We start from the raw sequence: 11612 nt of genomic DNA on the forward strand, positions 1-11612 counted from the left end.
CAATTAACCTCAGCATGTTTCTGGACTGTGGGAGGAAGCCGGAGAACCCGGAGAGAACCCACGCTGCACGGGGAGAACATGGAGACTCCACGCAGGAAGATCCCGGGTGTCCTCACCGGGACACAAACCACCGACCTTCTAGCTGTGAGGCCACGGTGCTAACCACCGAGCCACCTGCAGCCCTGTCAAGAAGCTTCAAAACCAAACTCAGTGTCTTAACTTATTCCATGAATGTCGTCCAGTAGATTGAATCCTTTACAGGTGCAGGGAGGCCATTTGTCCAGGTGTTGGTCCAAGCGTGTGGTTTGTTCCTCATCGGTCCAGATGTGTGAAGCTGTAGCTCCATAGTGGGAAACATCTCCAATCTTCTGCAGCGTGCACCACCCACATCTGATTATGCAACTGCAGTAACAGGAGACGAGGGACTGAGGGGGGCGCTTGAAGGGGTTTCCACCACATGTCTGGAGTCCAGGTCCACAGCGACCCACGGGGACGGTTCAGGCGTTTCAGACCCGTTCACTGCTGCTTAGGGCTCCGTTAATGCAAAGTGATGCACTTTCATACACCTAGAAGGTATTTATGGAGCCCAGTGAGGAAATAAATGAGAATAAATCAAGATAAATTATTCATTGATGTTTTTTCTTCTTTAGGACAAATCAAACATTTTTATACTTATAACATGTAAACTATAACTTCCTGTAACTGTCTTTTACTTTCATTTGGAGGTCGACAATGTAAATGAATATATTTTAGCTGTAAATGAAGTGAGTTCACAGGTTGTTTGATGGTTTCACTGCACCTCCACAGCTGCTAGTTGCTGAACTGCAGCCTTCAAAATAAAGGATTCATACGAACGTTAACCCTCTGAAGCCTGAACGGTTTCTGGCTGGTTTCCGTCATATTGTTGTTCACTGTGAGTTCACTTTTCACGGCAGTATTAAGTCCTGCACCTCCGTGGAAACAGCACAAGGACTGCTGGAAGTGGAAAGAACTCAAAAATGTTATAATGCCATAGATCCTTTATTATTATGAATAAAATCAACAGGGTTTTTTTGTTTGTTTTTTACCACAAAAAAGGAAGAATGCCTTCCCATTTCCACTGAGAAAAAGGAGAGATGACAGACGAAAGGTTTGTAAATCAGAATTATTTACACTCAGGGAATTTTTCTGTGATGTTTGTGGGTTTTTTTGTTGGTTTGTTTGTGTTTTGCGTTAAAGATTTAAAGGGGGGGGGGAAAGTGTAATAACATTTGTAATAGTTTGTACTTAAAATGATCTTTTTTTTTCCCCATTTAGCAATGTTCATGTTTCTTGGGGTGCATGTGTTTATAAAAAAATCATTTTATAATTATATTTGAACGAATGAATGCCCTTTATTGATTTAAACTGCCAGCAAGATGTCATTGTAATTAAGTGCATACAAGGGTGATTTTAAACGTCCTTCAGTGTTTTATCTTGTCCTGTATTTTTGCAAGCTGACCACCTGGACAGCTCCTAAAGAAGAAGAAGAAGAAGCTATAAATAGACTTTAAAGCAAAGGTCAGACCGATCTTTTTACACAGGAACTTGACCTACATATTTATTTTGGTTTTTACAAGATAATTATGTAATTCTCATTAATTATTTTTTTCTTATTTTGAAATCTACATGAAAACTGCAGCAACACAATAACAGGATTAGGCGGAACTTTATTTTGAAATCCGCCGTTGATGCGCTTTGGCCCGGTCTGATCTCAGGTCGGTTCGCCGGCAGCTCTCAGGTCCAGTCGGGATGATGACAGCCCGCTGCTGCTCGAACTAGTCCGACTGCTCGTGGTGCTGTTTGATCAGCGTGAGGAGGAACGAGGCTAAACGGCCGGTACCGGTTCTAACGGTCACCGGATCCACCTCCCGAGCTGCCGGTGGAGCGGACGGACCGGAGCGGACCGCCGCACGGAGAGCTGCTGGTGGTGTCCCGGTAGACATGTGGAGGACACCGGGAGGAGAACCGTAACGAGAGAGAAAAGAAATGTGAGTTTAAACTGTTTTTCAGAAGCTGCTGCTGTTGTTGTTTTTCTGTCGTTTTAATTTGAAGGGACGTTTTAAAAGCCTCGCGCGCTCCGAATAAAATAAAATAATTCTGTTTAAACCTGAACTCACTTTAAAATGTTCACTTTTATTTCCTGTTTTTTGTTTATTTCTATTTGTTTATCAGTCGCCTGGTTTGTGAAGCTTCACTTATTTTTTTTTATTTTTTTTTCTGGGACAGAAACATTAGAAACCTCCTCAGAAGCCTCCTTCATCCTGCTCCTGTAATGTGGGACTACTTTATGATTCCTGAAGATTTAAAAACCAACGACTTAGACTGACTTTATTAACCCCAGAGGGAAGTTCAGGTGTTCCAGCAGCAGGACTGTTCCACAGAGGGGGCAAATAGGGCAAAAAGACAGCACAGAATACTATGGTAGGGTAAAAGATGAAGGTAAAGCAAATTAAAATGAAAATATAGAAAATATAACACAGAAGAAAGTCAACAAAACTTACAAGAAAACATAAGACAGATACAGAAATGAGCAAATGAGACGTCCAGTGTCAGCTGCACGTTCCTCCAGTCTGCAGATGTTTCTCGTCTTTTTTATTGCAGAACATTTCTTGGATTTGCTGTTTGGTCTGGGTTTGGGTTAGGGGTTTGGATTAGGGGTTTGGATTAGGGGTTTGGGTTTGGGTCTTTCTCTTCACACCTCCATCCTTGTCATGTCAGCGTAACACAACACCTCTGACCTACTTGGCGATAACCCTGATTTGAGCTTCTATTAAAGCTCCTCTGACCCATATCAAGGTCAGCACCAGCCTGGTGAACTGGTCTGCACTTTGGACCAGGAAGAGTTCATTTCTTCCCCCTTTGATTTCCAGAACCAGTCCCTGCTCTGTTTGACAGGTCTCACAGCTGCGAGCATCTGCTGGTGCTGAGTGTTGGTTTCCATAAGCCCTGCCTCCGCTGGAAGTTCATAACCGTGTTGCATAACCACCTTTCAGCAGAGCCAGCCGAGCAGCCAGAGGGACGAGGAGGATGCAGTCCAGGAGCACCAGGCCTCCTGACGGGGGGTACGGCTGGGTGGTGGTGGCCTCGGCCTTCCTCACCATGGGCCTCACCGCTGCTGTCCTCAAGAACTTCGGCCTCTTCTTCCTGGACATCCAGAACCACTTCGGAGTCCCGCTGAGCACCACCTCCTGGGTCACCTCCACCACTATTGCCTTGTTTCACCTCGGAGGTAAAGACGGCGGCAGTCATTGGTTGTTTTGTTTGGCCTCGGTGTGTTCTTCAAGGGCTGCTGTGGTTCTGTCTGCAGGTCCGGTAGCCAGTGCGCTGACCTTACGGTTTTCCCAGAGGGTGGTCATTATGGTCGGAGGGCTGCTGACCACTTCGGGGATGATGCTGGCGTCTCTGGACCTCAGTCTGCCCTGGCTCTACCTCAGCATGGGGGTCCTGCAAGGTAGCGCACTCAGAACACGAGCTCAGCGTCACTGCTCCTCCAACACGCCATTAACACGCCTGCGTTTGAGATTCATCACGGCCATTTGAACTCTTTAGGAAAGTAAATCTGAGCGGCCACAAGCGGGTTTAAGGGGTTAATAACATCTTTCTAAATGGGCCAGAGGAACCAGTCTGATGGGTCGTGTCATGGAGGACACTGAGCTGCACCAGCATTAGTCACCAGGCTTCAGTTGCAGTTAAATGATTTGACCTGATTGGCTCTGTACACAGCAACCTGCACATCGGTCCTGGTTCTGTAGTAGAATTTAATATTTCTTAAACCATCAGTGATCCCGTGACAGCGTTTTGGGAGGCATGCAGAATAGAACCGAGCCAGAGAGATCCGCTGCAGCGAGTTATGCAGCCCGACATGTTTGCATGGAGATGCCCTGAGCTGCATTGTGTAAGAAAGGAGGTTCTTTCATGACTAAAAGCAACTGAGTCACAACATCTAACACAGAACGAGACGCCAAAATAAAGAAACAAAAAGAAGACGATGATCTTACAGGCAGAGATTTTCTACTTTTCTTTATCATCTGATGTTAAATCTTGACTCATTACAGCCAAAATGATTAACTAACAAAGTACCGTAGAGGTTAATCCAGACATGAAATCACATGTTCTTTATTTTCTACACATGTGGGACGAACAGATCTCACTTGAAGGCGACCACCTGCATGATGCTGATGGTTTCCAGTCTCCTTGTTCCAGGTCTGGGCATCTCCTTCTCGTGGATCCCCGCCAGCAGCATGGTGAGCCACTACTTTGTTCGCTGGCGTCCCATCGCCTACGCCATCGCCAGCTCGGGGGAGTGCGTCTTCGCCGTCATGTTCGGCCCCTTCTTCCAGTGGCTCATCGAGACGTACACGTGGCAGGGCGCCTTGCTCGTCATCGGAGGCCTTCAGCTCAACCTGTGCGTCTGCGGCGCCCTCATGAGGCCTCTGGAGTCGAGCCGGGACGCCAGAGACTGTCTGGAAGCAGACGCTGCTGCGCCGCCACCCAAGAGGAAGGCCTTCTTCCAGTGCTCCCTCATGACCAAACCAGAACTCCTGCTCTACATCCTGTTCGCCATCTTCGCAGCGGCGGGGTTCTTCATCCCGCCTCTCTTCCTGGTGCCCTTCGCCAACAGCCTGGGGATGGATAAGTACTGGCCGGCCTCCATCCTCTCCGTCCTGGCGCTGGCCGACCTGGCGGGGAGGCTGGTCTGCGGGTGGATCGCGAACATGCGGCTGCTGAGGAACCTGCAGCTGCTCACCATGGTGGCCACTCTGCTCGGGGTGGTTCTGCTGCTGCTGCCCATCAGCCACAACTACTGGGTCATCCTGGTGTTCGCCTCCCTCTACGGCTTCCTGTTCGGCTGCGTGGTGGCCATTCACATCACCTCCATCGTGGACATTGTGAGCCTGGAGGGGTTCGACAGCGGCCTGGGGCTCTTCATGATGTTCAGGAGCATCGGGGGTTTCATTGGTCCTCCTGCTGCAGGTGAGCAGTTCGTGTTTGGACTAGAAGGTTGGTACAGCAGCTGGTACAGAGACGGCACAAGCAGGTACCAGAACCAAACATTACTCAGTGCATTAGTTCATATTAACGTGATTAAGTGCGTTTTATTAGACAGGATCCTGCTCAAAGGGAAGTGAGGTGTTAGAGCAGCACAGGTCACGTGAGAAGGACGAAACACAGACGCTAGAATGAAAAAGCTTCTTCAGGTTTATAGATTTAAAAAACTGAATGTGAGGCTTTACTTTTATTATCTGTGATCTGTAATATCCAAATAATCGTTGAAATAGTAGTTTAGTAAAAACACGCAGAGAGGAATCCATTTCAAAGAAGTAAATCATTGCTCTTCTGAACAGGAAATGTTGGGAAATGATTTGTTGTATGACAGAGTTCAGGGAAGAAGTTAACAGGAACACGATTATACGTCGACAAGTAGCAACTGGCATCAGTGTTTCCTAGAAAGTTCCTAGAACGTTATTTCATAATTATGGACGTGTGCAGTCAAACCAGTCACCTCAGAGTGTCGACATCTTCTCACCCAGACTAGCAGACGGCTGATGGAAGAAAGAATCCTACTCAGCTTTTATTGTCAAGTTTAGATCCTTTATGACGATGTGCAGGTGGCTCAGTGGTTAGCATCGTGGCCTCACAGCTAAAAGGTTGCCGGTTCACGTCCCGGTGAGGACACCCGGGATCTTCCTGCGTGGAGTCTCCATGTTCTCCCTGTGCAGCGTGGGTTCTCTCCGGGTTCTCCGGCTTCCTCCCACAGTCCAGGAACATGCTGAGGTTAATTGGTGATTGTAAATTGTCCGTAGGTGTGAATGTGAGTGTGCTTGGTTGTCTGTCTCTAAGTGTAGCCCTGTGATAGACTGGTTACCTGTCCAGGTGAACCTGCCTTCACCCTGAGTCAGCTGGGATAGGCTCCGCCCCCCATGACCCTGGTGAGGACTAAGGTGTAGAGATGATGGATGGATGATGATGTGGCCAAACCTGTCACAGTTATTCCACAGTTGCCTGATCACAAGTCTTGGCTCTGACCAATCATTTTGCAGAATCGTAGCTTCCTTCGTCTGCACAGACTAACGACCAACAGAAGGGATCTGATTCAGTCCCTGTTTCTTCTCCTGCTGCGCCGACTGTTTAACGCGAGTCCCTTGACTTCTGATATTTTATTCACGTCATGGATTCAGTTAGAAAACAAACGCTGGAGCTCATTTGGACATGAGAGCACGACGACTTTGAGGCCGACGGTTTCTTGGTTTGCAGCCAGAACGTGGCGGTTACAGGCCGATACCGAGAACTACAACCAGAACAAGCATGAACTGAACAGAACGAGACGATCAAATGTTTAATTGCAGTTACTTGTACGACCGTAGCTCCAAACACCCAGAGGACGTGTCAGAGCCACGTCTTGGACAAAAGCACATTAGGCAGCGTGTGGATAACAAAGTGAACCTGGCAGCACATGAAAGGGTTCTGAAGTAATCTCATTTCTGATCATGAGCATGTTCTTCTCATCCAGAGGGAACATCCAGCGGTCCCGTCCCCGCAGGCAGGTTTACCGTCAGGGTTTCGACACGTCGGGCTTCCCAAACTAACCTCAGCGTCAGAGCTCAGCCAGGACGAAAACAAACTGTCAGACTGGTTTCCTCTGCACACAAGATGTAATGTGAACATCAGGGCTGTTCCACATCTCAGCAGAACATCTCAGGGAGCTCAGAAGACACCGTCTGGGTGACCTCAGCTGCCAAAGTTTCACACAAACTCCTCTTTAAATCACAAAACTTATTTCATGTAAGTTAGAATTTAACGTGCGATTCTGCTTTTTCTGCACCTGCTGTAACTTCCTGAAGTCTTTCTGATCCTATAAGCCGTGTGCAGCCGGGATCGATGTGACAGTAACAGCAGGTACAGCTCGTACCTTTGTTCACGTCGACCAGGTGAGCTGTCACACAGTCTGATGATCAGTCAGAGCTCCTCCTCTGCTGTCCAGGAAGCCGTGATTTACTCAAAGTACGTTTAGTGAAGTTCAAATACTTCTGTCATGTCAGGTGATTTACTGCAGAGGTTTTTCCGTTTCCATCCAGTCTGGACCTCCTGTGTGTGGATGTGTTCCTGTAGTGCTGAACATGGAGCATCGTGACTACAACGATGAGGCGTTTAGGAGCAGTGGGTTTCTAGGAAATCATAAATCTAAAGTATAAACCTGCTCAGCATCTCGTTCGTCACCGTGATCGTATTTAGCTTCTGTTTTTAGCTCGAAATCTAAAGAACAAAGTGCAGAACTCCTTCTTTTTCTTTAATCTTTAAATCTTTGTATTTGTGGGACATCAAAGATCTGATCAGAGTTTCCAGAAGTGACATCACCTGTTATTCATGTGGCTCGTCTCTATGAGCTGATCTGCTTTGCACTTATTTAATGGACTTTTCCACAGTGACGACTTGAAATGAAAGATTTCCCCTGGAACCGATTTAAACCTTAAAGAGGGAGCGCACACGTCACAGGTTAACCTGAAGCAGCTCAGATGTCTGGCTGCAGGTCCACGTGCTCCTGCAGAGACGCTCCTGCTCATTTATTCATGACTGTGTGGTTTTTGCTCTCCTGTGTTTCTGGTGCAGGCTGGCTGGTGGACCAGACCAAAGACTTCAGCGCTGCCTTCTACCTCTCCGGCCTCTGCCTCATCACGTCAGCGGTGTTTGTGGTGGCGGTCGACAGCCTGCTGCAGAAGAGGAAAGCCGTGGAGGCTGAAGTTCACCAGGCCATTAACACACCGGAGGACTGGCAGCCGGGAAAAGTCAAGTGAGACTCGGTTACGTAAGACGTCTGACCGGCGGGCGAATGGAAGCTGCACAGTTACTTCATTTTTGCACTTGAACATTGATTCAGTCGCGGCTTTTACAATCAAACTTAGAAACAGTCCACTGATGTGTTGGCTGGCTGGTTGCAACCTGGAGACACTCTGCAGGACACACAAGTTGTTTTAACCCCGGAGGACCAAACATCGGATCGGTTCAACTCCTCACACCTGCCGAGCTTTAAGTCTGAAACACTGCAGCAGGTTTCATCTTCAGCACTGATGCTCTCAAGAGTTTACAGAATACAGCTGACGGTGTTCGACCACAACAACTTCCATGAAAACAGCTAAACCAGCAGAGTTAGCTTCTTGTCAAGCTGTAAATCTTAAAAGAGGTCACAGACAGACAGCTGCATTTCTACAGAGGTGAAGTGTTTTCCTCAAAAACCAGTTCTTATGTTTTGCACAAGAGGGTGTAAAGAGTTAAACTGCAGAACATGATATAAATTTCTCAGCTGTTCGATCAGCTTATCTCACCATGTTTAGGAACAGCTCAGAGAAAGAAGCCTGAATGTAGGACTGTTGGTTTGGATCTTTTCACTTCTCTTCTAACTTCGCCGCTGCAGCATCACTGCTGTAGAACAACAGGTAAATTCATGAGCTGTTGATTGATGACATTTTTGTTTTTGTCTGTTGACTGACTGAGAAGTCGTCAGCAGGACGTTGGGTCTGTCGCTTTAAGGCTTGAACCTGCTGCAGCATGTGGGTCAGGCTGCTCGGGTTCCTCTCGTTACTGGAGCGCTGACTTTCTGTGAACTCGTGAACCGCCGCCGCGGAGCGCTAATAAATATTTATCCTGCCCACTTGTTCTTATGCAATAGAGACTTTTTAAAGACTTGAAAAGGAAACAAGGTTTGGCCTTTTGGAACCACTTAAGTGTTTAATAACCCTCCATATATAACCTGTTTCACCTGACAACAAACACTCTAAGCTGTTTCAGTGAATTAATTGCAGGCAGCAGGTCGTAGCTTCAGCTGTTTTTATGTCTGAATGTATGATTCAGTCGTCGAGCTTTAAAATGGTTTAATTAGATAAAAGGTTTTTTCATATAAACTGTTGTAAATGAATCATTTCACAGAATCAGTCCCTGCACCGATGGTTTGAATGAAAACTCACTTTTATTGAACTATAAAAATCAGTCTTTAAGTTTTAAAGTTGTGTCTGTTTGAAACCTTTTTCATATCAACAGTTAACATCGTTTTAAGACGTAAACCTGCACCGTTGGTTTTTAATGTCTGGATGTATATTCCTGATCAGCTCTGCCTCCGACTTTCCCAAAGCTGAATCCCACGTAGCTGCTGTGAGGTCTCGGGGGAGCTGCCCTTCATAACATGAAACTGAAGCCAGGAGAGGACGTTAGCGGCGCGTTTTGGGAATCTGTGGTATGTGCTGTACAAATCGCTAACATGCTAAAAGTGCTGTTACGTAAGCTTATTCTCAGACTGGCTTCAGCTGGTTTCACTCACAGCTCAAAGATAAAGCGACTAGTCGATGAAAAGGAAATCACTCTGCGACGAAGCGATTATTCGCTCATCTGCTTCGGTTCCAGCTTCTCATGCATGAAATCCGTTGGTTCTGTGAGCGCTTTTAAACTGTTGCTCACTCAGACAAACAACTCAAATATGTCAACGACTGCCTGGTGAAATGAGCGTTTGTACCGTTTCACAGAACAACGGCTGCTCCGTCTGTGCCTGTAAAACCATATTCACCCACTAGGGGGCAGTGTTGTCCTAAACAAATTCCAGCTGTAGTCTTCATAAAAGAGATGTCCACACTTTAAGACAAAAATGTTTTAATATAGACGTTTTTTTCTACAGAGAACAGTTTAGATTAGAAAATATTCATTTAAAATTAAGACTGTCTTTATCTAGTCGGTCAACAAATGTCACAACACATATTAAAACATTTTCAAATAATAGATGCATATTAACAAAAAGCCTACAGGAACTACCACTCCTATGTTTGTCAGGAATTTGAAAAAATGGGAAAAGTCAAGGCAGCTATTTTACACAACAGAATAGAGGCACCGAGGGTTGTTTAAAAAAAAAAGAAAGATGTCGGGAGTCAAGAAACGAGCTGCACTCGGCTCCAAGCCCAGCGTTTCAGAGGTGTGGTACCAAGTGGCCTCGGCGTCGACGGGTGCGCTTGTTGTTTTTTTTTTTGCAAACTTGGGAAAGCAAAAAGTTGCACCTTTGGTCCATTTGAAGAGTTCGAGTTGCGGCGACTCCGGTAGAAAGGGTGCCGTCAGAGCTCAGGTCCGATGTCTCACAGACCGACACCTGCTGCGTCCTCAGAGCTGCTCCACTGAGATCAGGAGCTGGAAGGCTCTCAGCAGGTTGTGTTTGAGGTGATTAACTGATTCAATAAACCCTAAATATTCTGTCAGAGCACCTGTTCTGTCATACATTTTAGATAAGGTTTAATAAAACTGAGCATGCTGACTGATGGAATTATCAAAAGCTTCTATGGAGATGCTTCCCTCAGCTGACGTGCAGCATCGTGAGCCTTTAACCTTTAACCTGCTCCCACTGAGCTCAGAGGTGCCGGTCTGTGAGGCTCCAGGGTTCTGAGCGCGACGTCGGGACGGAGCCGTAGGGGGCGTCTACGAGGAGGCTCGGTTCTCCTCGTACGGGGACTCGTAGACCTCCATGGGGGGGCAGGTGCACACCAGGTGCTGGTCGCCGTAGATGTCGTCGATCCTGGAGATGCTCGGCCAGAATTTGGTCTCGGGCCTGATGAAGGGCTGCAGGGAGCAAACAGGGAGAAGAAAGTCATTTTACTCCGTTTGCTCGCGCTAGTTACTCCCTCAGATTAAAAATGAGTTCAGATTGGTGTTAGATTCTGACCCAGGAGGCTGTTCTGTGCTTCTGCACACGGAGCCACTACAGAGAGCTGAGTCGGCTTCAGATGAAGGGGGACAGCCGAGTCCCGACCTACTACTTGTGAAGCTGCTGATCCGTTTTCCTGACGTACAGATCTGTGCGATAGTGTTGGTTTAACATCCTGAGTTTTTCTAGATAACGGAGTAACGACGCTGTTCTGCTGGTGGATCTTTTTCTGTGTTCTTTTGTTGACACAGACAGACCTGAAGTGCTTCTCTGACAGTCCTTCTGAACACGTCCAGAACCGATCTATAGGGTTCTAATAACCCCAGTTTGTGCTCCAGTCGGCGGTGAGGATTAAGTTGTTCATACTGATGCCTCCTCACCGATTTCCTCTGACTTCCTCCCAAGTGAACAACATGATGCTCAACACTGCATTGATGTGAAGGCTGCGTTTAAATCTGGATTCAGGTCTTGCTGATGTACCTAAACCAGAGGGTGGCAGCAGGTTCTGCAAAGAAGATCAAGGTTCTGCTCTCCATATAGGGACCGACCACTACTGGAGACACTGGTGAGCCCACAGTTACGCCTTGATGCCACGTTTCTGTCTGCAGAAAGCTTTCTTCTGTGGTGGTAGACACTCATAATGAGGGGTTCTGCAGACAGAAGCACAGCGGTACCAGGTACCAGTGTCTCCAGTAGTCTCTGTATGGAGGATGTGGAGAGCAGAGCTTTGATGGTCTTTGCAGGAACTGCTGCCACCTACTGGTGCAGGAGAGCAACATCCAGCTCACTTGGGAGGAAGTCAGGGGAAATTAAAGCCGCAAGCGGCGATGGACGGGTCCTCGCACCTACGCTTGTCGGCCTTCGCGCACGGCGGGACTGTGATCCGGCATGTCGAGTTTCGGGCAGATCGGAGCAAGTG

General features: G+C 47.2%; 2 protein-coding genes across 3 annotated transcripts in view; one reads left to right on the plus strand and one right to left on the minus strand.

Annotated features, from left to right (window-relative positions):
* Positions 1–1730: 1730 nt before the first annotated feature.
* On the plus strand, positions 1731–9019 carry LOC103366423 (monocarboxylate transporter 13). Of its 2 annotated transcripts, none has more exons than XM_008294146.1 (5): positions 1731–2009; positions 3015–3250; positions 3329–3472; positions 4225–4995; positions 7630–9019. In XM_008294146.1, the coding sequence occupies exons 2-5, from the start codon at positions 3049–3051 to the stop codon at positions 7812–7814; spliced, it is 1302 nt and encodes a 433-aa protein (XP_008292368.1). In that variant the 5' UTR covers positions 1731–2009; positions 3015–3048; the 3' UTR covers positions 7815–9019. The 2 variants fall into 2 exon arrangements, with proteins under 2 accessions (XP_008292368.1, XP_008292369.1); XM_008294147.1 differs by having other exon boundaries at positions 3018–3250.
* A 621-nt stretch (positions 9020–9640) lies between these two features.
* The window catches only part of gldc (glycine dehydrogenase (decarboxylating)), a 25012-nt gene continuing 23040 nt past the window's right edge, over positions 9641–11612 (minus strand). The window contains exon 25 of the mRNA XM_008294148.1: positions 9641–10608. Coding sequence (XP_008292370.1) covers positions 10468–10608 — 141 coding nt within the window. The 3' untranslated portion in view covers positions 9641–10467. The remainder of the gene's footprint in view (positions 10609–11612) is intronic.

The sequence above is a fragment of the Stegastes partitus genome, unplaced genomic scaffold, assembly GCF_000690725.1.
Source record: "Stegastes partitus isolate 25-593 unplaced genomic scaffold, Stegastes_partitus-1.0.2 Scaffold945, whole genome shotgun sequence".
NCBI lineage: Eukaryota > Metazoa > Chordata > Actinopteri > Pomacentridae > Stegastes > Stegastes partitus.

Coding starts and splice junctions, on each gene's coding strand:
- LOC103366423 (XM_008294146.1), top strand. CDS start 3,049: ATGCAGTCCAGGAGCACCAGGCCTCCTGACGGGGGGTACGGCTGGGTG. Junction 3,473..4,224: donor CAGCATGGGGGTCCTGCAAG/GTAGCGCACTCA, acceptor TCCTTGTTCCAG/GTCTGGGCATCTCCTTCTCG. Junction 4,996..7,629: donor CATTGGTCCTCCTGCTGCAG/GTGAGCAGTTCG, acceptor TTTCTGGTGCAG/GCTGGCTGGTGGACCAGACC.